Here is a 27,007-nt window from a genome sequence, read left to right on the forward strand (position 1 = left end):
TGGAGATATAGCTGGGTACTGACACACGTGGTATCCAAGCAAACGTCATTTGTTTCAACCGGAGAAACTTGATGTATCTCAAAGATAGAAAATATCAGAGAGGAACTAAGATCATGTTGTGTAAGTCTCACAATGTCAACATTTCAAAACATCTCAATTTGTCGAAAAGCATGGTAGAAATGCGTCATTTGGTCCCAATTTTTCTGAGCATGCGTGCTTGTAAGTTACGGTGATAGCAGTTGTGTATATATCGCAAAGTGTATGTATTCCGGGCTTTCTCCGATAAAGTTTAGACTATTATCGCATTGGACGACAGAACGGAAGTAAGTTTTCGAACGATGATTAATTTGTTATGTCTAAGTTTCACAATAAAGCTAGGGCACTCAAAACGGACCGTAGTTGTTTGCTTTCGGGGAGAAAAAGAGAGGTGTCGCTAGGTCGGACAGTTCTGGCAAAGACGGCAGATTTCAATATCGTGTGGGGACTGTGTTTTTTTTTCGTCAAACCAAGGTAGGATTTATTAAGCCTGTAGTTGTCGATCATATTCGAACGCTCGGACCCTGTGGCTCGAGTAAGAGAAATTAATTTCTTTATAATAGTTTGCGCTCATTAGTAAAACGCGTTCCGTCGTAATTGTTGGAACTGAGTTGAGCGTATACGTACATACTTATGCACCAGTTTGCTGCAGACATGATGAAGCTCAGAGTGGATATCGGGGTATGTTAAAATTTAATAATTTATTAACTAAGACGCCACATCTTACACGAAGGGAAAGCTTCCATAGGTGAGATTATTTATTAACCAATACGCGGCCTCGTACGGAAAGGGAAAACTTGCATAGGTGATTCTGTGAGGCAAATACTGACATAAAGTACATGTAATATTAAAAACTCTGAAAACGCTGGCTCACAGGAGCGACGGATAACCGAAAACTTGAGCGAATTTACAAATCTCCCGCCGAAATGATATTTATTGTCATATATTGACGTCCCTTACAAATTGTTCGAGAGTATTGGCTTTAGGCCAAAAAAATATATTTGTTTCTGGTCAGCGCGTGCGTCATTTCAGGACCCGCGCGTCGTGTCTATTTCCACGTATAATGCTGGGTGAGTCAGAATTTCGTGTGGTGGCCGGCTTCAATTCAAAATTGTTATGATTTATGTCCAAAAATGCTAAAAGAAAATGGAATTATTTTGCGGCCAATGATGAAAGACAATAACAGTTGCATCAATAGTGCCAAACCAGGATTGTTGGAAATAAAAAATGTAGAAAAGGGGAAAATCGCATCATCGCATCACTTTTGCTGAATGTCAAGGACCAGAAATAAATCTTCCTTTTTTTGCCTTATTTCAAAAACGTTTCGTAGAGACAATGGGGAAGCTACCGAGGCTATACGGGTTGGACAGCAGATAGTACAGTGTGTATGTACTCGCCATCTCAAGGTCGTCCAAGGTACGACCACCATGACAATGTCAGTTGCGTCCTTTGGAGCCATCCTTGGTGATCAGAGCCCATTTAAGTATAATTCACTATCAAAAAACACACCGTGTACTTTATTCCCGTGCTGCGGCGGCCTTGTTACGTTCAAGGCAAAAGACATAATTGGGAGACATAATTTCAGCAATAAAATTCTAGATAAAGAAAGATATACCCTGACCAGCCTTGTGAAGAATATAATTTTTAGAGGACGCGCGTGACTGTGTTTAGATGTTCAAAAGCGGCGTCGAGGGAAAACAACCGGTTACGTCCACGATAAACATTTCCACATCGCGTACTTGGTTGCTTTAAGATAAATCTCTAAACCTGACATCCTCATATCAGTGTCTTGAATCAAAATGACTGCAGTGAAAACGTCCTTCGAAAGAGCAATTTGATCTCATTCAGCAACTTTTGTTTAACAAAGTTCTCGAACATTTCAACACATCAGAGCTACCAACCGTTTCCTTTGATCATTTAGGTCACTTAAGTTGTAAACTGGCATTTATTGTCGTGTTTTCGAATCTATCGAGCTAACAAACTGATGTAACAAAACGTGCCTGTTTTCATGTATGACGGCATCGAAGTTTGTCCTTTTAGTCTTATTATACTGTTTCCCCCTTTACTCAGTTTTTTCCTTTCTTGCGTTTTTGGTTTGAGAGAGAGAGAGAGAGAGAGAGAGAGAGAGAGAGAGAGAGAGAGAGAGAGAGAGGGAGAGAGAGAGAGAGAGAGAGAGAGAGAGAGAGAGAGAGAGAGAGAGAGAGAGAGAGAGAGAGAAGGAGAGAGAGAGAGAGAGAGAGAGAGAGAGAGAGAGAGAGAGAGAGAGAGAGAGAGATAGGGGAGAGACAGAGAGAGAGACAGAGAGAGTGGGGGAGAGAGGGGGGAGAGAGACAGAGACAGAGAATTTTCCTTTAAGGCACATGTATAGATATTGAGATAGCTGGAGTGAAGAGCAATGGTTGGGATAAGTTTGATGTCCAACTGAATTGTGAAAGGACAACGACGATGATGACGATGTGGCGATGACGACGATGATGACGATTACGTCGAAGAAGGTTATGACGGTGATAAATGATGACGATGACGATGCTCAACAGCAACAACAGCCGCTGCAGCATTAAAATAGCCCGATAACACCACCACTAACGAAAACAACTACATCTACAACTACAACAACAAAAAAAACAACAATAACATCATCATCATCACCATCGACACTTGGTGTATCAGAATTCTCGAAGTTGTTCTAGGCTGAAATGAATGAATGCATTAATTACTTTCTCACCTCTTTTAGTAAACGCTTGAGAACAAAGGACAGAATCGATTTTCTGAAATGAAAAGTGATCAAACGGCATTTCTGGCTAATGACTCTCAGAATATTAAGTTAAACGATGAACCGAAACCACAGAATCACCGACACACAATACTTTATTCCATGTTTCTCCACAACTGAATATCAGTCGATCACCAACTATTACAGAAACAGCAACGCATGTTCCTTATTAAAAGCATGGACACTCTACACGTGCCCGAGGCATGATTTCGAAAATGGGGATTGAAGATGCTGGTCGCATGTAAAAGCCAGAAGAAAGCACGTTTCGGCTCATGACACCCGTGACTTTCAACCGAGCGCGGATTCCGGTCCGGGGGTGCCACACTATCAAATAGATCGCTTCAACTGAAGATCGCTTGAACTTGTCCACGTGGCCTCAAGAGTCAAAGAGAAGCATGGGTAATTCACAAGGATTAAGAATCATACAGACAAAATCTTATAAAAACGGGCCAAGTTCAAACGCCATCGGTTAACGTCTATGAGACATCGCTGATGATGACCCCTCTAATGTGACTGCTCACAGTAGGCCTATAGGCGTGCAGTTCAAACGACGGCGAACATTCTCGAATGACGAATTTTAGATGTACTCTTGAACTTGGAAGTTGCATAGATGTTTTAGACCGTACCTATTTATTACATCAAGTGCCGGTCAGTGGCCAATACCCGATTGCAATCAAGCGTATGCTATCAAAACTCACGTGAGTTGATCGAACCATAAATTAATTTGTTGTCATGGTGACTTCGTTGAATCACATTGTTCCTCGTAAAAAGGTCGTGCGTAGTCAAAAAGGAGCAATTTCTAGATCCAGTATCTGTCGAAGACTGGTCAGTTTGTATGATGATTTCTAAGAGGCAGACATTTGTTGCCTTGTCGAAGAGATAGAGTTGTTTGTATCTCGGAGTCGAATCATTTTTGCTATTTCATTGATTGAGCATTTACGCACGTCACTACACACTGAAAACTGTTTTAATGACTGTTCATTGAAGTCCGAAATTGAAAAATTATTAAAAACTTCCGAAAACTCGGCATTCAAAATGTTACATTTTTGAGGCAGCTGGCAGCACAATGTTACGTTGCAATACGTCGCCAGACTCTTGTTTTGGAGCCAAAAAACGGACATCTTTCAAAGGTGAATGAGGGAGACTGACGTTTTATTTTCTTTCATAATCAATCCACTCCGTGTCCACAGAACGTGCAATTGTGCGCATGGTCCACAGAGGCTTTGTCCAAAGTTCTGGGAAGATTGAGGTTAAACGTACCTTCCTCTGGCAGGCGTACCATTCCGTACTAAGCGACGCTGGTGAGGGCGGGAAAACGACTCAACATGGACAATGTGTCGTCTGTTAAGATTTATGGGAAGTTCGTGAAAATTCCAATCACGGTATCTTTATCTTTACATGTAGCTCGAATAGTCGGGCATTTCCAAGATCACAAATCGCATCGGAACCATAAATTAATGTATCTAAACATATTAGGTTTGCGTCGGTGTTCTCCGTGACATAATGTGACAGTGTACCGATGAATTATGTTTTCGGTCACACTAATACAGTGGAATGATTTAACACCAATCAACGTTATGAAGTCCGTTGGCAATACAGAGAACAAGAGCCCGCAGATCTTCTACGGTTTCAACTAACTTCTGTGTATTGACTGGTTTACAAACGACTGTTACTCCACTATATTTTATTTCAAACATTAAGACATGTGATGGAATTACTTCCAACCTGCCTTGTTGTCGCTGCTCGGAGAAAAATCATCAACTGTGTACATGTCTGCCCTAATCAAGAGTGTATGACTTGATTTCTAACTTGTATTAGGCCTAATGTTAGCACTTTCAAATACTGTACCCCCCGCATATGTTCGCACTTTAAGAGGGTCGCCACATAAAGTGACTTAGCTAACACCGACAAGAGATGTGAAAAGTCTACCAAAATGAACAGGAACTACTTCAACCCATGCTATGAAAGACGACAGCTGACGAAACTGCTGTGGACTGTGTCATCGATTTTTACTCTTAGAACAACAGCGAAACGTGCACCAAGTCACGCTTATCGCGTCCGACGGTGTTGTGTCGGTCAGACACTGTGCTAGGGTCAGACAGGTGAAATATGATGACGACAAGATTGACAGAATGAAAAAAATAATATAAATAAATTTGGCACCACGGAAAAACAACTTATTTTTGGTACGATAGCTTGCTTTCCTGGTGTCCTTAGATACTGTAACAATAGTTGATGAAATCTGTTGATAGTCTGTCAAGGGTTAGTGTGGTCCTCGGAGTCGAAACAGCTTATCTCTCAAAATTAACCTTTTAATGGTAGACGTGCAACCTGTTCTGTATTTTACTAATATTAACGGTCGTAAATCTATCGGCAGGAGAAAAATCACAGTCGTAAATTTTAGGAGCTCTGGTATCGGCGATCATTAATTGCGATATAGTCTGCTTATGAACAAATCCATGTCGCGATCTATTCCCAACATCTATGAGTCTGACCAGAATATTTCGACATCGTAAGACTGGTTCTATAAGTATAGGTAGCCGTGGCCGCATATTCGAGATAATCTGCCCTCCTTAATAGAGACCTACACTGGTTATACAGAAAAAGTATTCCATCATGGCTACATCATTTCAAGTCTAAACCTTATACAATACCTGTCTTCGCTAAAATAGAAAAATACAATCGACATACAAAGCGGGCACACCACCGTCCATGCACCGTCCACGTCCCGACCAAGATCATCAACATTGATATCCTCTGTTTCACTGATGCACTGGCATATATTCACACTTTAGAATTAATCAGTTGTAACTATCTAATATGAAATAAGGCTTGTCAGTGCGGGCCGTTGAGATTTGTCCACTCGCTAATGACAGCTTTCTCCCGTCTGCTCAACCGGTAGTTTCCAATAGCCTCAGATGTGACCCAGTCTTTTCCAAGGATTCATGGATATTCCTTGATAATAATTCCCCCTTCAACTTTATTGAACTCTGCATGCTTCTGTTAATTAAGTATAGATTTAGACCACGTCTTGAAACAATGTGGCCAACCACCGCATTGCAACGATGCTGCCAGTTGTCTCGGCGAATTCAATTCTTCGACAGCAAATCACACGACACGATGTAAATAAGGCTACAGTTTGCCTTTGAAGTTAATGACTTAACGGACACACAACTGGTCGTTTGTTCAATCCAGAGCGGTTTAGAACACTCAAAGTAAAATTTGAAAGTAATGGGCGGGCACGTGGGCAGGGTGAAGGCAAGTCACGCGACAGAACCAGTGTGAACATAGAAATACTTGTAAAAGACAAACTTCCCAAATGTGTGGAAAACACGACCTTCAATCCAGCGTCAACTGCTAGATAAACATCCAAATTGATTAAAACTACTTCCACGTATTCAACCAGGAACTAAAAGAATGAGATCCAGTCGAGCTATTGTGACCAAAATTTGGCTTCTTCCCATAATTACTGAGTCATTCTACATACAACTGTCCCCCGAGTCATGACAACGTATATCACATAGAATTCTGTTATCGATAGCAATATCTGTCCTAACTCGGGCAGGTCAGTTTGAAATATCATTCACATTTTGTGACAATCGCATCTTATCGGCGTGTTGAGGTCTGAGAAGTATACCAATGAATTACGTCACACACATATAGATATGTCACATTCCTAATTTCTAAGTATGGCCGAACTTTGTCACAGCTGTGATTAGATAACCTGAAATATTGCTTCTAAAGTTCACAAGTCTTCTTTTTGATTCCAATGATGTTTTTGTTAATTTGCCCGTTTGATATTTATTCGTCTATAAATACTTGGACTGCAAACAAGTACGGTGCATTGGCAGGGCGATGGTAGAAACTGCCCGATGTTTTTGACAATTACATAATTTGAGGTCAAAAGATGTTGGCTCCAGCGCTTTTCTCTTAAGTTTAAGAGCCGTGCAAAAGCTGTTTGCAAGCGATTTTTGTTGGTCGGGCAAGCGATGTCTCCGTTTCATGGGAGGAGGGTGGGTTGACAGACAATTTTGTCACAAGCGGGCGGGGATTTCGAACTATCTTGCTCATGTCGTGAGTTGTTTTGCTGGAACTTTTGTGTGGTTGGGGGAGGGCAGTTGAAGCCGGGTGTGATGCAGGTGATGGTGTTTCGGTGGGCATAGAAGAGGGGGGATTTACCGGTGAAGGTAGGGAGAGGGGAAAAATCAATAGGCGGGAGGGGGATATTTCAAATACTAGCTGGAGGGTTGTTACGCGAAGGTAATATTTTCTCCTCAAAATCTTAATGTTCTTGAAAATAGGTTACAATAATTAATATATTTCCACAGGAAAATACTTTTGGTTTTAATTTCTTAAAATCGACCGTCAGCTGCCTTGATTTTTCGGATGTAAAAAGTAAACGTGCCCTACACGATTATTAACCGACACTAAGGAATCTATCAATACATTTTAGACAGATCAATGTGATCTACTGTGATCTAATGTGATCTAATGTGATCCAAGCATCCTTCCAACCACCTCAGTGAATGAAAATTTGCACAAATGAGTACATCAAATTTTCTTGTACCTTGTCGTAATTTTGCAAGGTTGCAACTTACGAGTGACAAAGGTTGCACGAAAGGACGGCGACCTAGGTGGCATTGAGTCCTGCAAACACCGGGAATAATAAATACCTACTACCATACACGATGACTCATACCCAAAGTGGGCGTTTTGAAAATATTAACGAGTGGACATGCAAATTTATAATTTACAGGCAGGTAAAAGATACCAATATCAAAATTACTACAGGCGATGAAAGATATATTCCACTGATCCACACTGTACAGACTGTAAAAGATTCGCAAGTTTATTCGTTACTCGTTTCTCTCAGTCTTAGAATAAACAACTGTGATAATTTCAACATGCAGTAAAGGTGCTTTTCGAGAAGAAATCTGAATAAAGTATTTATGATTCGGCTACATGATAGTTTTCAGACCCCTTGTTTTCATACTTTGACCCACACAAAAATTGTATCGCACAAAAACATTTTTGTTCAACCGATAATGAAGCTCTTTTTCGTGATGATGTGTCCTGCATGGTACCACTAGCCGTGGTCGTGCGTGCAAACTTGGTCACCGACAGCAGACTAACTCAAGTTTATCTATATTTTTCGCAGTGATACCGCACACGGTTACTCTACCACGATAGCTCCATACCTATCATTGCTAATGTTTCTATGCTGTTCTCACAGTCAATCCAGACAACACGTTGTCGTTGTGACACTGTGTGTGATTCCAGAGTAGAGTGGGCTTGCATTCAATGTCAATGCATTCAGAATCCCAATCAACAACCCGGCAGCCAGAAAGAAGACTGAATGAATTAGAACCTTTGATCGAAAATCACACTTTTAAATATTCATGCAGAAAGCGCGCCCTGACGTAAAACTTTATCAATTGTTAGAAAGCACGTGTTAATTCCAACCGCCGAAATGAATCAAATACCGACTGTATTGAGGCGAAGACGCCACCAGGCTAGGGGTTGGCAATAAAAAAAATTACGGTATTCTACACCTGTGCGCTTTTCTCCGAGTGAACTTGGACCGTCATTTGCAGCATCCAAGGTTCGGATGTATTGAAAACATGACGAGACTGTGATGACGGTTGAATATAGAGGAAAGGACAGCCGTGTCACCTCCTAACACAACTCACGCGTCTCACTACGGTTGACACGATAACACTGTCAGGACCACGATAATTGGAATCAGGAATTAGCAAATATTCAATGGAGATGGGATGCCTGCGGAGCATTATTTCAATGAGATCGGCATCTTCACTTGTGTTCAGAACGGGATCACCTCTTACAAACGCAATTTGGCCGCCAGTGTATCAATTATGATGTTATAATTCCATGATGAGCCCAAAGTCAAGTTCCCATACTATCCTAGCTGTGTATATCGATGCGCGTGATATTGTCCACCAATATCGACCAGTACAGCAGCATTAAATAGTAAATGCTTCATCACCTTGACTGGAAACTTTCAACGGACTCATAAAAAGTACGGTAATATAGAAACCATAATCATGAGGTCAAAGATCGTTTAAACATAACGAGAACAGGTTCTGAGTTTTATGTGAGTTGATGTTGTTGAGCAAGCGCACGCAGCGGAAAGTATGTCGGATCAGTGACTCTGAGTTTACAATTAACTCGGACAAAGGTTATGTTTCGCCACTACCAAGTCGTGGGACTTGTTTGTGCAATTTTTTAGACCCCCACTATGTGTGTACTTTATTCTTCGTGGCCAATATTATGAATTAACAAGCATTCCTTCATTACATGCAGAAAGGATATATACTGACTCATTTTCACGATCAAGGAAAGATGTCGGTGGTATTTAAAATGTGCAGGTCTGTACCGACTCCCCTCTGACGAGAATGGTACAACCCTCTCTTACCGGACTTATTTTAAACTTTATTTACGTCAAAATCGGTATGTGAGGCTTTCCGCACGTGAGCTATTCTTGTCGCGTGACATCAGTGACTGCGACAGTAATCCGGCCCGTAACTCATGTACCAGCCGGTGACGAAACACACCGTGTAGACACACCAAGGACTCGGTGATAAACGCACGGACCTTGCATTCGGTCCAGAAGTTGAGTGATAGTCGACGCAACAGGTGGTCGGAAGTAACCAAGTTATTTGGCGGGGGCAACGACCATTCTGTGCAGACCTAGTTCAGTCGGGTAGTAACTCGTAGCTCCTTTGACAACTCTCTTTCAGCCAAGATGAAAGACAGACAACGATTGGATCAAATTGACGAAGGCCCACGGCCGAAGAAGATCAAGATAGAACAGTAAGTGCAATTGTCACTTTTTCTTTGCTGAATTATTTTAAAGGGTTAATTAATCATTTTGTAAAGTTCAATATTGATTTTCATGACTTGCTGTATCGTTAATTTTGATGTTAGGGTTTCAATTTGAACAACGTTGAAGGAAAATATCGCGTTTCGTATTTTGTCTTTTAAGGACTTTCTTCACATATCGAGTCTACTGTCAGTGTCGCTTTTGTTGTCATACCGCTGATTCCACTTTCCGCGTCAAGTTTATACCCGGTTTCGTTCGCGAGTAAAGAGAATTACGCGTATCAAGTCAGTCATGTTCACTTTGCCAACTAACCAACGCTCAAAGTATTTCGATTTTCAAAATTTGAAAACAAAATCATTCAGCTTTATGAACGATCAGTTCAGCTGTGACGATCGGTCTCTTATCACTCCATGGAAAGGATAGCGACGCTGTATAAGACTTTCCCTATACAGACATCGTAAAGAGAAATTTGTCTAATCTCAAACGAGGCGATTTAGGATGTGCGTGATCAAGAAGTCATCGGACATCGCTTCAAGGTTCCCGTAACGCGGCAGAATTCTCGGCGACGTGAGCTGACACACTCTAACCACAGTCCCTCCACTAGGGACTGTGATCTAACCCAACTTGCTTGTCATAAAGATCGAGCATCTAGACTTCTGTCAACGACGTGAGACCGCAACTTGATGTAAGCGACACCGTTGAAACTGGCTTTGTTTAATCAGCATATTAATCAATGTCGAAGGTTTGCGTCATAACGCCAGAGATCAGTTACCCGATCGGCCTTGCTCCGGTGATACCGCAGTGCTCCGCTGACAGACATATCGTAAATATCATAGCTACTTATTGTAACATAAAAGTGAAAAACAACAACATAAATTTCTAACCATAAACTTTAAATGAACACGTACGGGCCCTGTTCTTGAGTTGTGGTCACCCTTTACTTTGACGTGACACCGAAACTATGTCTGTGCCACATGACGGGTACTCGACAATCACTCATACTCAGGCGTGTTGATACCTATTTTGAGGGCACATGACTAGGCCGGCCGTTTACCTCCGTCACGTCAGCAACGGGTTATTCCTCCCGAGACTTGAGTAGGCGAGGAATGGATCACATCGACTTCACGTGTCGTCAACTAGCAAAGATGTAAGCAGGCGGCCTTTCAACATAATAATCTCTGTGAACCGTTTTTTAAACACTTTACAGAATAATTGAAATAAATTATTCATTTTTTATCATTTTTTTCAGGCCCTCCGATTATGACAAAGCTGACCATAGGTCGGCTGCAGAATACCTACTTGCCAAAAGGACCAAGGTAAGAGTTGTTTGTCTTTTGGAGGAAATTAAAATTGAGAAACCGCATGATCATATCATGGTGATTGAATCGATTGATTCCCTATAGAGTAAAAAGTTATCATTGTGTTTTGATATTCTAAGTAAAAAATCTAAACATTCATTACTCTCAAAAGAAGCACGATTCACTCGAAAGTCGCCGTTTTACAGAAGATATACATGTCGACGCCACTGAGATATAAAGAATACTCTACAGGTTGTAATGGAGGAACATTCTTTCTAGCGTCATGCATTTGTATTAAGAAATACCTAGTTACATTTTCGTGATAGCCCGTGTTGTATACAACACTACAGATTTTCGATAGCTATAGCTCGACCATTGGATTTTCAACGTTTCCTTTACAGGAATCAATATCGCACAGAATCATCGAGAAGCGAAGGAGAGACAGGATCAATCGGTGCCTGAATGATCTCAGTCGTCTCGTTCCGGCAACAGCAAACAGAAAGGTAATTTGCACACACTGTTCGTTGTATTGATGGCGCCAAGATCTATGATTCGGTCCGTCCAGATCATCCGAATTACTTTCTTCTAACATCGTGTTGAATTTAAAGCCAAACTTCCAACAGATGTCCGTCCGTGAACCTTTTAGAAACTATTTGGCAGGTGCGCTTTCACTACCACGGAAGTTGAGGGTAATGACATCGGAACCGTACCCATCCTCGCTGATTGTGGAACAAGTACGCTGATCGTATCTTTTAGTTGCCGTGGTGGTGGTGGTGGTGGTCGTGGAGGTGGGGGGGGGGGGGTCAAATTGGTTCACACGACTCCTGGCTCAAGGATATCTTCATAAAGTAAGACGGGGATAGAATTTGGGATAGTTGAACTGCGAGGTTATGAACCCATTGCCTCTAAAATTTTTATAAGTCACGTATTTTAGCGTGCAAAAGTTAAACATTGTGCTCTATCGACTAAATCACCACAAATTTATTTGATGATCCACTTGCACAGTCTCATTTTTGTACATCGTCATCGAATTTCGGAAATTTTTCTTCCTTCCGATAACCAAGCAAATGATCTCAATGGCTCTGAATTCAGCGGACGGCACATTCAATAGTCGACGGTGACAAAATTTTATCACTAAATTCAGTGCTTCTTCTTCGAAGGATCTATTTATAAACGATGACTGCCGAGTGATGTCAAACTGGAGTGGTGTCAAAGTGGGAAATTAAGCAGATGTGCATACGTGCCGTTGCGGCTCACTGTGTCCCCTGTAAGCTTTACTCCTGGTGGTACGAAATTATCGAGGTTGCAGAAATTATTGGCCACTCGTCAGGTGGTCGAGTTGAAGAGGTGAAGTGGTGGTAACGCAATGACGTAGGTAACTGCACAAAGGTTGCCTGGTGTCACATGAGTCCAAGTATAGTAGAGGCTGGTGCCAAACACCGCCCCCCCCCCATTTCCGACCAATTCACCTCAAAACATCCTCACCACGTTTGCAAATATATTCACGACTACGATTGATTCAATGATACACTTTTTTTTTCTTTCAAGGGAAAGTTAGAGAAGGCGGAAATTTTGCAACAAGCAGTGGAACATTTACGACAGTTGCAGGAATGTCGACAACATGACCAAGGTATTTACACGTTATTGATTTCTGCTTTTTTGACTGTAAATTCCCATGGTATTCGTCAAACATCCCATGATGCATCGTGCGGATACTGGGGAAAGATCGTCTGAGATTTGGGCATCTTGTCAAAGTAATTTCAATGGAGTGCGTCCATTTTCCATCGTTGTCATTTGCAGTACTTATAATATTCCGTTTTGGGGATGAAAAGAACGCTGAAAGTATCATATCTTTAGGGAGATTCCACCAGAAAACGCGACCTTTCAAACAAGAGATTCCACCAGAAAACGCGACCTTTCAAACAAGAGATAACCGCCATGTGATGCGAATGTGAGATATGTATCAGGCAAACAAGATAGCTTGTCTGGTGATGTCACTTGGAGTTTTTTTTTGTATTTACCAGGCGGGAAGCATTGTGACCTTGTACAGGAATGAAATGACAAAAAAGAGTACTGTTCTGCGGTTTGTTTGTTACGGTTCTTATTTCGCGGGCCGGAGTCCGAAACAGGAACGATAAAAGTTTATGTAATTGCTTAGCGGTACTGTTGAAAGAAACTGCTTCGACAGTTACAGACATAATAAACTTATATTCAGCCACATCCTGCAAGCGATTCATGTTACACTTACTCCAACAAAAGCCGTTAGGGAGTAAAATATAAGGTAAAGTTTTTACGATGGTTTCTAAGCCCTGTCAATAGAAGTGCTAGATTTGCAATAGAAGTGCTAGATTTGGCAGTTGACAGGGCAGAAAATCAAATGGGACTCGAAAAAGGATAAAATAAATAAATAAAAAAGTAAAAACAATAATTTCTTACACGGTTACTCATTGGGTATATAAATCATGGTGTAAGTCTAAGGAGAATAGCTGAAAGTAAAAACAGCGGTGTAAACTGGTGAGATCTCCTCTAAATATTCAAATACACCGTAAGAGTGGAACTTCTCACCGTACATTTCACGACATAAAACTTTTCTTTACGCGGCTCAAAACTGAAAGACGCAAATTTTTGTTCAAACCTTGGACAAGGTGATTTCAAACCGTTGCCTTTGGCAATCAAGATGAAAAAACAGAGGCCACCGTGCAAAATTTCGTACTGAGAAACAAATAACCCAACTGTTACCGACACTTGAAGTTCAAAATGGCCGCATCCCTGTGTTAACTCTATGGGGAGGGAATAAATTAAATTTCGGATTTTTCACCAAAATAAGCCCGTAACAGCTTCATTTATTCGAAAAGCTTCAAAATGGGCTTCAACAAGTGGTAGATCAAAGTATTGTTAACCTTTGAGAGAATGAGTTTCTGTCCCCGAGGCGCGTTCTCCTCTAAGGCACTAGTTTTACTGAAGACGACTAGTTATTGAGTATATTGCCTCCTGAATATGGTCACGAGTATTACATAATGAAGTCTAAGACGCCTTTGGTATTTCAAATCGTAACTTTCGTATCGCTTAGTTCCACCAAAGATGTCGATTCGGACGTGAATCAGATTGTGTCCCGCACTATCGACGGGTATCTCCGAAGCGATTCTTTCGGAATGTGATTACTCGGCCGTACACGTGTAGTTGACTTTGAATGAAGATGTGCCTTAGTTTCAACTTTGTACAGCATTTGATATGACTGATTAACGGAAATACCGTCGGGACTTAGATGATGTAAGCGGTCAGACTTTGTGCTGCCCCTGAGATTGGAGTCGTAGCCCGGGGAGAGGATGCGGCTTATCGATGTTGGTGTCGGAGAACAAATGACACATCATTTGAACATTATTAATAGGACTAAGCAGAGCCTATGTGTTATCCGTCTACCAATCAGACTCTTCGGTAACTTTCATCCAATGACTGTGGACTATAATCTCCCGCCAAAAAAATGTTTATCCTTTGGTGTTCTATTACATTCGGTGCATGCGCTTTGGTGCCTTTACATGTAATTGCTACAGTTGTGTTCCGGTTGGCGCTTTTTTATCTCATGGCGTGTTCAGTAATAAAGCTTGTGTTCTTAGCATGAACTGGTGTCGTTCGCAGTTCTGTATATAAGTCAGACAAGAACCTTGATCATAAAACCCCATCACGACATTTTTGGTGCCGAGACCAGGATTAGGATGTCTGACGAGGAGCAGCAACCAACTCAAGCCGAGCAACTGGCAACGAAATTGGCCAAGTTGAAACTCAAGCGCAGGGGACAACGTGCCCAAATGACGAGGCTGTTCAACCGTGCAGAACAACTCACATCAACGTTCGCTGCAGCTGAGAACAAGACTGAAGCTCACAGGATACTCACAGCATTGAACACTCAACTAACTCAGAAATACGAATCTTTAACTAAGATCGAAGAAGATATCTTAGATAATACGGATGAAGCAAGCTACGATGCTGCGAGCCAAGAATCCGGCGACTACATGTCCGAGATATTCGAGAGAAACGACAAGATCACTGATTTCATCAAAAACAACAAACCGAACAATGCGACTGGCCCATCGGCGAACTCCGACACCGCTACTCAAGACACATCGAAGAAAACGGTCGCATTACCGAAACTACAGCTGAAAACTTTCTCAGGAAACGTACTCGAGTGGGTGAGTTTCTACGACACTTTCAAATCGTCCATCCATAATGATAAGAACCTCGAGAACATTCAAAAGTTCACATACTTACGCAGCGTTTTAACTGATGAAGCTGCCCGTACGATTAGCGGTCTCGCCTTGACAAACTCCAACTACGACCATGCTTTAGAGCTACTCATCGAACGCTACGGACAGAATCATTTGATCATCGATGCGCACATGACTGCACTGTGGCAGATTCCTCAACCTACGAGTGACATTAACAGTCTGAGATTGTTTTATGACACATTAGAAAGTCATATTCGCGGTTTACAATCACTTGGCAAAGAAGAGAACGCTTATGGAGAACTTCTCATTCCCATGATTCGAGATAAACTACCTAACAATATTCGGAAACAAATCGCAAGAGATCACGGAAACAAGGCTTGGACTTTACCAGAGTTGCGCAAAGCCATCCTACGGGAAATCGACGCCATTCAAGCCGGAGTTCCACTCGATGAGTTATCGGTTGCGGACACAGCAACACAGTCTAATATGACCGCTTCATTTCATACTAAGGCCGCATCTACGCGCACAACAAAGCCTTTGAGAATCAAAACATGCGTGTTTTGTAAGGGAAATCACTACACAAGTGATTGCCAAGTTGTCACCGACCCGAAACGTCGCTTAGACATTGTCAAACGCGATCGTCTCTGTTACAATTGCCTTGGAAAGCATCGCGTGAGCGATTGCAAGTCTCGTTACACTTGCAAGATCTGCAAGCGTAAACATCACTCTACCCTTCATGACACCAAATCAGCTACAACGTCTGAGAAAAAGGGAACTTCTGAAGTTCATGTGGCATTGGCGAAGACAGACGACACAAAGGGGAAATCTACACCCAACGGATCGGTTCTCCTCAAGACGGCAGTCATTCCTATGTCGGTCGGCGATAGGAAACCTATCAACGCTACCGTGCTGTTTGACGATGGTCCAACAGAACTTTTATCACGCAGCGATTTGCTGACAAACTCAACTTGAAATCGGACACTCATGAGAACGTTAGCCTGTCAACATTCGGGACAATTCGAAACAAATTCATTCCATGAAAAGTGCAATGGTAACTTTGCACGAACAGAATGGACATACCAGTACTGTCAACGCCCTGATAATTCCCGAGATTCGTCCAACCTATTCAACCACGTGTCAGCAGAAATACTCAACTCAGACATCTACGGGGATTAAAGCTTGCCCACCCAGTTTCCAATGTTAAAACTATGGAAATTGATGTACTCATCGGAGCTGATCAATATTGGAACTTTGTTGGAAACCATATCGTGCGCGGGCAGGTCCAACTGCAATATCATCTAAGTTCGGCTACTTGTTGTCCGGTCCTACTGGAAAGCGTGGGAAATTGGACTCTGACATTAATATTCATCACGTGAACGTAGAAACACACACCGACGATGACATACGAAACTGGTGGAATTTAGAGCTCATCGGAGTGAAGGCAGACTCGCAAAATGATGAAAATACCGACTTCGAAACATATCGGGACACTCATCTACGTGTTGAAAATGGTAAATACATAGCCCGTTTACCATGGAAAACTGATCATCCGCCACTGCCTTCAAACTATGCGGCAACTGAAAATCGCACGCGCGCTATGGTTCGCCGTTTGGCCCCTGACTTAACGAAGAGATATGACGATATCATCACCGATCAACTGCGCCGAGACTTCGTCGAGAAGATTCAAGATGACAACAAAACTGAAGGACATTATTTGCCGCATCGAGCTGTCAAGAAGGACTCAGTTACCACTCCGATACGTATTGTATACGACTGCAGTAGCAAACAAAATGCTGACTCGGCAAGTCTAAACGACTGTCTTCAAACTGGGCCGTCATTAATCAATGATTTACCTGCCATTTTGCTACGATTTCGCGCTAACCGAATCGCTTTCGTCAGTGACATTGAAAAGGCATTCTTAAACATACGTCTAGAGGAAGACGAGCGTCAATACACCAAATTTCTTTGGTTATCGGACATTCGTGATCCGAAAGTCCATTTGATGTTTATCAATTCAAGTCTGTTCTGTTTGGGGCGGCTTGTTCCCCATTCATGCTCAACGCTGTAATCAAGACCCACTTGGAAAGTAACGCCTCCATACCGACAGCTGATGACCTCAAACATAATATTTATGTTGACAATGTGATAGACGGTGCAGAGTCTGATGAGAAGGCCGTGTCATATTACAACGACGCAAACCACCTCATGCAGTCGTGTGGGTTCAAGCTACGCTCATGGACGTCCAACAGTGAACGACTATGTGAACTCGCAAAACAGGATGATATCTACGAACCCTCCATGATGTACCAGTACTCGGCCTGCGTTGGGAACCAGAAAGCGACACGATGACCTACTCAGAAAATAATAGCGAGCCTATTCCAAATGAATTGATAACGAAACGAGATGTTCTCAGTTCCTCCGCTACACTGTACGACCCACTGGGCTTCGTAGCTCCAGTTCACATCAAAGCTAAACTCTTTGTGCAGTCACTATGGAAACGCGGGCTCCCTTGGGACGAACCGCTCGATGCTGAATTGAACTCTCAATGGATACAGATCGCAGCGGACTTGAATGCTACACGCAAGACGACAATAAACCGCCCTATACACAAGTTATACCCTCTTGAGGTAGCCTCTCAAGAATTATCATCATCTGAAGACAAAGATGTGAACGAGCGGGAAGACATCCATCGGCAAGAAATTTCTGCTGAGAAAACCAATGACCCGCCCGAGTCGGGGAGACCGTCCAGAGATGCGGCCATTGCAGCCAGGATGAGAATATCCGAACTTTCATAAATTGTTGTAACTGTTGAGACAATTAACTCTTGAAATTTCTAAGTTTTTTGTTCAAACGAATCATTTATTGATAATTCATATTGAAAGTGTTCAAGATTATCTTTCGTCGCCGGGAGAATGTCGGAGAACAAATGACACATCATTTGAACATTATTAATAGGACTAAGCAGAGCCTATGTGTTATCCGTCTACCAATCAGACTCTTCGGTAACTTTCATCCAATGACTGTGGACTATAATCTCCCGCCAAAAAAATGTTTATCCTTTGGTGTTCTATTACATTCGGTGCATGCGCTTTGGTGCCTTTACATGTAATTGCTACAGTTGTGTTCCGGTTGGCGCCTTTTTATCTCATGGCGTGTTCAGTAATAAAGCTTGTGTTCTTAGCATGAACTGGTGTCGTTCGCAGTTCTGTATATAAGTCAGACAAGAACCTTGATCATAAAACCCCATCACGACTGTTGGCGAGCGCATTCTCTTTTAGACAAATCAGGGTGCGGTTATGGCATCGGTTGCCGACGCGGAAAACGGTACAGGTATCAAACCCACACCTACAGCCGCAGCTATCTGGCGAGTTTTCGAATCGTTTGAAACGGTAACTAACCTACTCACGAAACACAAAAGGCGGACGTGTTAGACCGCATATCGCCACACAATCTTATCTTATCGCTAATCTCCCCCGGCATTCTTGAGTGGGACACGGAACGTGATGGTTGTCAGGTGATACAAACGTCTCTCATTTCTAGTGTTTGGTGCTGCGCTTTGAGTGTACGAAATTTACAATCCAATACTAAATATGGCGCCGAATTTCCAGCTGACTTCTTCTTTTTCGACGTGAAGTACGTAGTCCCGGAATTTCCATCAAGACAGAAAGCATGGCATACTCGGCCTTGATGACTTTAACAAAGATAAGGATAACAAGAATTTACCTTGTTATTCTCATATTCATGTTTTTTAGTTATTAATTTAAACCGATGGAAGCGATTTTGAGTTCAGTGAACGTCGTAAAACAGAGGGGGGGGGGATTGAAGGTCAAAATTGGGCGGTGTCGTCATTCTCTGCTGAAAGGAAACCAGGCGAAAATAGCCATTTCGTTTTTGAATAATATTTTTTAACAATGGTCTAGTCTGATTCGGTGGTGACGGGACGGTGATTTAGCTTGAATATACAACTTCGTTGGTAATTTTCACCATTACCTGCCAATCATCAATTCTGATGACTCAAATTTTCTGGTTGTTTTCTCTTAGTGGTACATACTTGTAAACATAGCCGTCAAGTGGTCAGATAACCTATTGATGATTGGCTAGCTGGACTTTGCGATAACGCTTTTCACATAGTTACCGCTTACCAGTGGACCTAACCACGAATCTTGTATATCCAGCCAGTTTCCTCAGGCCCGCTGACTTCAGTACCACGATCCAAAGTTGGTTTCTCTCTTTGCATAATCCATGGTCAGCTATGCCAGGGACTTTTGGTAAATGGCTTGATGGAAATGAACGCGACTGCTAACTTCTCACATGCTTTATGCATCTGACAGACAACCCAGTTTCCGAACAATGAGTCTCCGATGAATTCAGACAATCCAGACTCAATAAATGACACAGTAAGCTAGACAAGTGTGAACAGAACACTACTTAAACTTGTGTAAGATGCCAGAGGTTCGGTATTCGGTTTACCGTTGTGCGTTAGCAGTTACAGGGATATGTGTGCCCTATTAGAGAGAGAGAGAGAGAGAGAGAGAGAGAGAGAGAGAGAGAGAGAGAGAGAGAGAGAGAGAGAGAGAGATTATGCACAGATATAAACCAGTTCTGGATCATGATATTAAAGTCAGTAGTTCCGTGGAAGCTCCTATCACATACCACCGTTGACTAATATACTTGTACAAGTTTGTTCTGCTTTTCTTCATCAATTTTACAAATATTCATACCAAAGAATGTTGCACGCCGTTCATGACTCAATCCTTTAAAAACTGTATTTTATCCATTATGAAACTTATTTTCCTCATGATGGAAGCTCGTACGAGTTGGCTGGTCACATTTGTGAAGGTACTAACTTTACAACTGTCGAGATCTTCTCAAATGGGACATGATTAGAGGTATCAGTTTGTCTATGTTCTGATCTCTTGCTGAGAGCCCCAGCGATGATATCAGAGACAGGTACATCATGAAGTACGTGTCAATAGTATCTCTATCTCCAGTTGTCAGCATCAGTTCGTATTTGCTGTAGCTGTGCCCTGGGCGAAAACGACCGTGGAGCGTATTTTTTTCCACATGGTGTCCACAACGTCTTGCGTTTGGGTTTGCCGATTCACGTGATCACCTTTAATAAAGTGGATATTAAAGTGCGCGGGCCGATCGAAACCGTACCGAAGAGCGCCCCCGCCGTCGAATTAGTGTACTGTGATGTTAGCTTTATCGCGTGAACGTTGGTTTGAGGGTTTTTATCTCCATGTAACTTGTTTCACGTGCGAATCACTTGACATCACCATTGTTTTGCAAATGTTGCGGTGTTACTTTAACTCTCGGTGGGTGGTAGCACCCAGCACGACGATGACGTCATCTGTTTCCCCCGTTGCTCTTGTCATTGGTGACGGTAAATCGCGCTCGGTACTTTGACCTTGTTTGTTTGTGATAGTTTTGCTCAAAGACAAAGTATTTACCCTGTTTCGGGGGACGGGGTGCGGCCATTTGTATTTTGAACTCTGCTCACACTTACGACATCGCTGAAGAGATTACAGTTAGTTGTCTCTCGACGTTTTGAAGATAGATTATGGATATGTACAGCATCCATGGATAGATGTAGCCGTCGACTGACACTAACCTGACAGAAAACAACCTCTACTCAGAGAAGGATTTCAAAGTTTTCCGTTAAGAAATTTTCATGATTAAAGTAAATCACTGTCCATCGATCTCTGTGCTACCTCCATGATCCATCCAGCCGCCATCAATTAGCTAGGAGAACCACAATGAGTGGCTTCCAACAAATGGTTACTCATCGTAATTGTCACAATTGTGATTTTATCCTGTTTTTACGGTAACTTTGTCCAACTCACCTTATTCAACTTTGTTTTTGAATAAGATGGTTTTCTAAGCCTGATTTATCCAAACTATAGTGATTAGTACTAAAACAACTTTATCTGTCATCAAGAAACGCCGAGAAATGGGGAAAAGGCAAAAGCCACATAACAAAAAGCCTACCCGTTTAAAATGAAAGTCGTGTTTTCTATTCATCTTCAGGGCCACCCAAAGAAATCAAGAAAGAGAAACCCGATGAGTTTGAAAACGTTCAAAACTGGAGTAATGGCTCAGGTGAATTTCCTGGACACCTAGCACAAAAGGAGAATATGCAGACACGTGACCTCTGCTGGTACACAAATGTACATCATATGCAGTGTTGTGATGCCACGAGAACTGGTAGGTTGAAGTGATCATTCTTGCAAAAAATAAAAACCAACAAAAAAAAACAAAACAAAAAAACATAGTGACTTCAATACATGCTTAAATAATTCCTCCAAATCCATACCGCATCCTTTGTTTCACAAGGAACGCCAAAATGTTCGGTACGGCAATATCGTCCTTCGGGCAGATTTACTTATGACCCTTAAAGATTTCTGTGCCATCTTTTAGCGAGAAAAAACCCCACAGATCTCTTTCCTTTGGTTAGGACATTGAACTTGAAGAAAATCAGGATGACTATTGGACTAATTTTGCACATTGTGATTTGAATATCAGAATGTATAAAAGGGTATTGAACATTACATGAAACCTTGATATATACACCCTTCTCCTAAGTTTCAAGAGAACATCTCCGTGATGCAATGATACTGCTAACTTTAACATTCAAAAGTTTGTTACATCGATTTCTTACGTTTTAATAAAGTAACACGAAGCTAGAGATTGGCACAAGGAATTTACTGGGGTATGCATAGTGTCCATATTGGCTGAGATCCACGTGATTACCCGGCGTTTCAATTTTGAACGGGTATTGTTTGTTCATGTGACAATGCTTGTGGTTACGACTATTTATCGTCAAAGTAGGCTACTTTCCATATTTGGTTAAATAAATTGTTAATTTCTTACATCAAAAATGTTATATTAAACCCAGGCATATTTATATGATCTCTCCACCAGATCCCGATCATCACTCTGAACAGGTCAAAGTCACACAGCCACGCGTGGAGGACTCCAGGTCACGACAAATGACATCATTGAGCACATCCGTGGATGGATCAGCTGCAAACACAGACGTTGTCCGGGTACCCGCCCATAAAACACGACAAGATAACGAGCCCACCGAGACAGCGCGCCAAATGTCCAAATCAAATGAAAACTTAAGTGCTCACAGAGATTCTGCGGGTGATAAGAGTTGGAAACTACCACTTAAGAAGCGTGATTGCGTTCATTCGGGGATGCGAAAATTAGAAATTTCCGACAAGATTGACAACGAGGTAAACGACAGTGAGCCTAAAGAAAATTCAAGAGGCCATGCAAACGGACATATTCAATGTTCTACGGAAGCAAATGAAGCCAGAAATGACGGCTATTCTGCAAAATCTTCGGTTGTGCAGAGCGTCAACAAGCTCAATAGTGCCATGATTATTCAAGTGAAGCCATCTCCAGGAGAACATTGTCAAGCTGAGGACGATAATGTTAGTCCAGCTTCAAAAGGGTATACCTACGTCTCTTCCATACATCCGGCCCTGGCCGCTGGCGTACCAATCTTCGCTTTACATCCGTCTGGTTCGGGATTCGTGCCGCTCACAGTAAACCCAAGGCAACTCGCCTCGGCTATCGCCAATAGTACCGAATTTGCACCCGTCAATGACATGGCATTGACCCAGCACCTGACGACGGTTCCGGACATTCCCATCCCCGTGTCTAACGTCACATCTCCCCAGCAATCACAGTTTCCCCACGCAATAGAAGCTTCTCAACAAAATGCAACACTCTACAGCAGGCCCTACTACTACTCCCCTCTTTTGAGTTCCGCCCTTTCCACTCCAGCATCAATCTTAGGATCGAATTCCAGTATTTCCAGCTTGTCCAGTTTATCCAGCATGGCGAGCTATTCCAGCATTTCTTCCCGCATCTCTGCACAGCCTCCCTGGCAGGGCCCACCATGCAGCAGACCAATATCTCACTGAAGCATTTTTCCTTCCTTCCTTCGCTTCAAAAATCGACAACCGCCAATTTTACTAGCGGAGCGCTGTAACTATAGCTTGTATAAAGGATTCTAGCTGCTTCCTATTAGCAACGATTTTATTTTATTTTATTTTTTTTTTTTGGGGGGGGGGGAATCACCGTCTATGACAAGAAATCAAGAGTCTTGATTTTTGCTCTATCGCACTTGCACTGCACCTCCCGAAGAATCCAAGATGCCCTAGCTTTCTTGTGCTTTCAAATATGCAAGTTTTTTTTAAATATTTATACATAGTAACCTTGTGAACAATTGTGACCACCGCTTTTGCCAAATGTGTTCCCAGAACTAACACAGCTAAACCATTTATAAAACACACAATGTATACGGTTCAAGTAGTCGAAGAGAATCTTTTCGATCTTTTATATATTCCCATGGTATATTTTTTATATCGCGGATGCCTTCAGCATTTCACTCTACATCGTGGAAATTATCTGATACTCAAAACATGACCATTCTGTAATTAAAGGGCGCCCGCAAGAGTGCGAAAGATTTTTGTAACTGTACGTTTACTTGTGACTTCACACATTCCAGTTTCTCCTTTACCTTTCATGGGTTATTTAGAATTAAAAGCTCAAAGACATGTAGCGTTGTTGACATGGTAACATCGCAATGTGTAAAAGGCGATTCCGTGTTTAAGTTGATCTCCAAGCATTTGGTTTCGTTACACCACAATGTAAGCTTAAGAACACGTTTATCTGTTCAACACTCGATTTCATGTTGACCACTTATTCGTTTATTTTGTCGTTTTTGTTATAATTTTAAGATTTTTCATCGACAATAATGTCATTGTTAGCACGCTTACGACTAGATAGGGAAAATATCGTACAAGAAACGTGAAGGTTGTATTTGGGGGCTTAGCGGATTAACATGTAATCCAACCTAAATTACATTGATAGAGGGAGACAACAAAAACCGATTTGGTGAATGGTTTTCTCTAAAGACTTGTACATAAGACAGATGACTTTCTTGTAACAGAACCGATACCATTGTCAAAATTAAGATTCCTTACCTTGTGAGTTTTTTGTTTTTCCTCGATTTTCCATACACTGAATTCTTAATTTTAATACCTTGTAACTTATAGAAAACTGAACGAAGAAGGATAGATCAAATTTATTGCGAAGATCATCAGTGTGATTCGATAGCTAGATAGAGTAGGCTTGCTTACCTCATTGACCGGAAGTTAAACCCTAAAATATTGCCGCTAGTAAGCTCCTATCAAAGATCTTACGAAAACCTCACAAGATCTAAACCGACGCTCTTTTTACACGATGGTTATAAGATAAAAAAAATTCATTTCAGTCCAGTGACCCAGTAATGTACGGGACATGGAGACTTTGGACCAAAAAATATCACGTGACTTCAAGAGTGAAAGTGGCAAAGGGTTAGATTACTTCCTCGCATTTGCTGTAAATAGCTTGACCTGTGACCGCTGCGTTATGGTTGCCAAATTTAGCATAGCATAGCTTGTAGTTTATGGCCTTACAAACATGAAAAGTTGCAAAAAAATCGCAAAACATGAACGATAAAGCAAACATAGAACTGCGACATCATACGATGTAATTCTCTGTGTAAAAAGTCAGCTTAAATTTAGATAAAACTGACATAATTTTACATGAATGTGTTGTTGTGTAATTATGTAAATGAACAATAAAAGAAAAAATCAAACTTAAATGTATGTCGTTTTTAATCTCTATTGTCCTTCTCATATTAAATATTCTACAGTTTGAACGAAACGAAATCGTGTATTAATTGAAATTCACATACACAGTAATGCGGAAAATTTGCAATGTACGATCAATCTTTCAACACATTCAGAATATTTTAAAAAGTATTGAATTTGAAAGCTGCATCACTGTTTAATCATTTCTTTCAAATTTTACACCAGTCAAAGAAACCTCTGCTGCGGCAGCTAAATATCACGAAGCATTTTATATGATATGCCTACCAAATTAGAATTCCTAATGAAAAATAAAGCCATATCAATTCCTCTAGCTCAGTAAACTTTCGTCATGTATGAAATTGAAATGGAACACCTATCAGAAATGTAATCTGATTTTTATCTCTCTGTCTTTAACTCGATTACTTTTTATCAAATCGTTTTGTCATGATGGTTTTTTTATTGTTACTTTATTATTTACTTCCTCGTTTGTTTTTGTAACGCCTTTTTTCATTTACGAGGTAAATTCTGTGCTTTTCAATAAAGAATACACTGGAATCAAGGAGAAATATTCAATTTTGTCATTAGTATTCAAGTACGTTGGTGGGTAAATCTTTATAATGCTGGGTATTGATGAAAGAATTGAAAGTGTTGAATCAAATATTAAACTTGCAGTAGTAGATTTTAATCTTGCATTCACGAAGACGATACTAGACAAACGCTTAACGTTAAGGCCCGGGAAATAATGCCGTCTACAGAAGTGACTTACGCATAGTTTTCTTGAGACCCACTTGCAGGATGAATTAGGAAATATAGCCAATGATAATGGACAAGTGATATACATGAATACATTGAAAATAGACATCATACCTGAAGATATCAGTAAACTGGTGTAAACTAGAAAGTGGATTAACAAAATTAAATCAAAAACAGATCAGGATGCTGAATATAACACAAAAATAAAGCGCACTAGTTTGCATTTTTAAGAATTGATCGATTGTGCTTGTACTTGTAAGAGGCACAGCAATTTCGCCCAATTATTCGCGAAGACGACGAAGACTGAATTATTGCATCCAGGTTCAGCTTCAAGTTTATGTAAAGGAGTGGCTTCAAAGGCAATTCTAAGTAATGATTTGGAACAGTCACTTGGATCAATTTACAGACAACTACGATACAACTGACCCAAGTCATGCTGGCTCTCACTTATTACCAAGTACGGAACTTCGAACGCCACTTTTACATAACCTTGAAGTCACTGAGTTATATTTTCCGTGACTTTGTCTCAAAACATAATAATTACATCACAGACTAGTTGCTCCAGCGATGTATCGCTTTTGTCCGTACCGCGTCATCTTGCTCGGAGAATTGATGACAGTCCCGAAGTGCAATCTGGGTAACCGAACTAAAAGATGCCCAGCATGGATCACTCATTTGGCGGGGCTTTCAGAAAGAGGACAGGCATTTCCCGCTTGTTCCAATAGTCTATTTTTATCTCGGAGTCGGGACAGGATGCACCTTTTGAATAGTATCCAACACTTTAGTCTCTGATCAACGGAATATTTGTTTCATTCAACACAACAAAGCTCCAATACTTTTTGCAATTTTTCTTCTGAAGTGCTGCACCCAATGCAAGTTGACCCACCTTCCCATTATCCAAAGACTTACTCCAGATACAGTGACATATTGTGGCATGTATCAACTTTCATGACTGGAGAATAATTTGGAAAAGTATACAATTGTCACGCTCGTAGTTTAAGGAGAATTACGAGTTGAGGTACCAGTCTGGATCGTAATACTTTCAGTAACTGAAGCTGACACACCAAGATGAAGATTGTAACACAACCGTATACTTTATTACAAGAATGGCGACCGTGTCGTTCACTGTCAAAGGTCTGATCTGAAGAGTTTTGTCTAAGTTCTCTACAAAGTTAGACTAGACTTACATAATTACATTGGTTATCACGTGGTAATTTTCCCGCCAGTCTAATTGTCGTGGAAAAACGCTACCGTCGTCTCAGACTTTGCGTTTCAAATCAAATCAAATTAAAACTAAACCTAGCTTAACTTGTAGTGGGTGGCCAATTTGATATCCTTGGGGTTTGGAAGATGGGGAAGGGGGAAACGCGAAGAGGCTGCATTTGAAAAATAATCAAGTCAAGCATGGTAGAAAAGAGAGATGACAAGAA

At 41.4% G+C, this 27,007-nt stretch overlaps 1 protein-coding gene across 3 annotated transcripts; it reads left to right on the forward strand.

The window, feature by feature from the left end:
- The first annotated feature begins 367 nt into the window (after positions 1-367).
- On the forward strand, positions 368-25,390 carry LOC139135612 (uncharacterized). Of its 3 annotated transcripts, none has more exons than XM_070703093.1 (7): positions 368-510; positions 9,568-9,640; positions 10,900-10,966; positions 11,350-11,451; positions 12,497-12,578; positions 21,202-21,378; positions 22,096-25,390. In XM_070703093.1, the coding sequence occupies exons 2-7, from the start codon at positions 9,573-9,575 to the stop codon at positions 23,106-23,108; spliced, it is 1,509 nt and encodes a 502-aa protein (XP_070559194.1). In that variant the 5' UTR covers positions 368-510; positions 9,568-9,572; the 3' UTR covers positions 23,109-25,390. The 3 variants fall into 3 exon arrangements, with proteins under 3 accessions (XP_070559194.1, XP_070559195.1, XP_070559196.1); XM_070703094.1 differs by lacking the exon at positions 368-510 and adding an exon at positions 8,507-8,846; XM_070703095.1 differs by lacking the exons at positions 368-510; positions 9,568-9,640 and adding an exon at positions 10,536-10,797.
- Positions 25,391-27,007: the final 1,617 nt, after the last annotated feature.

This window comes from Ptychodera flava, chromosome 6 (genome assembly GCF_041260155.1).
Source record: "Ptychodera flava strain L36383 chromosome 6, AS_Pfla_20210202, whole genome shotgun sequence".
Lineage (NCBI taxonomy): Eukaryota > Metazoa > Hemichordata > Enteropneusta > Ptychoderidae > Ptychodera > Ptychodera flava.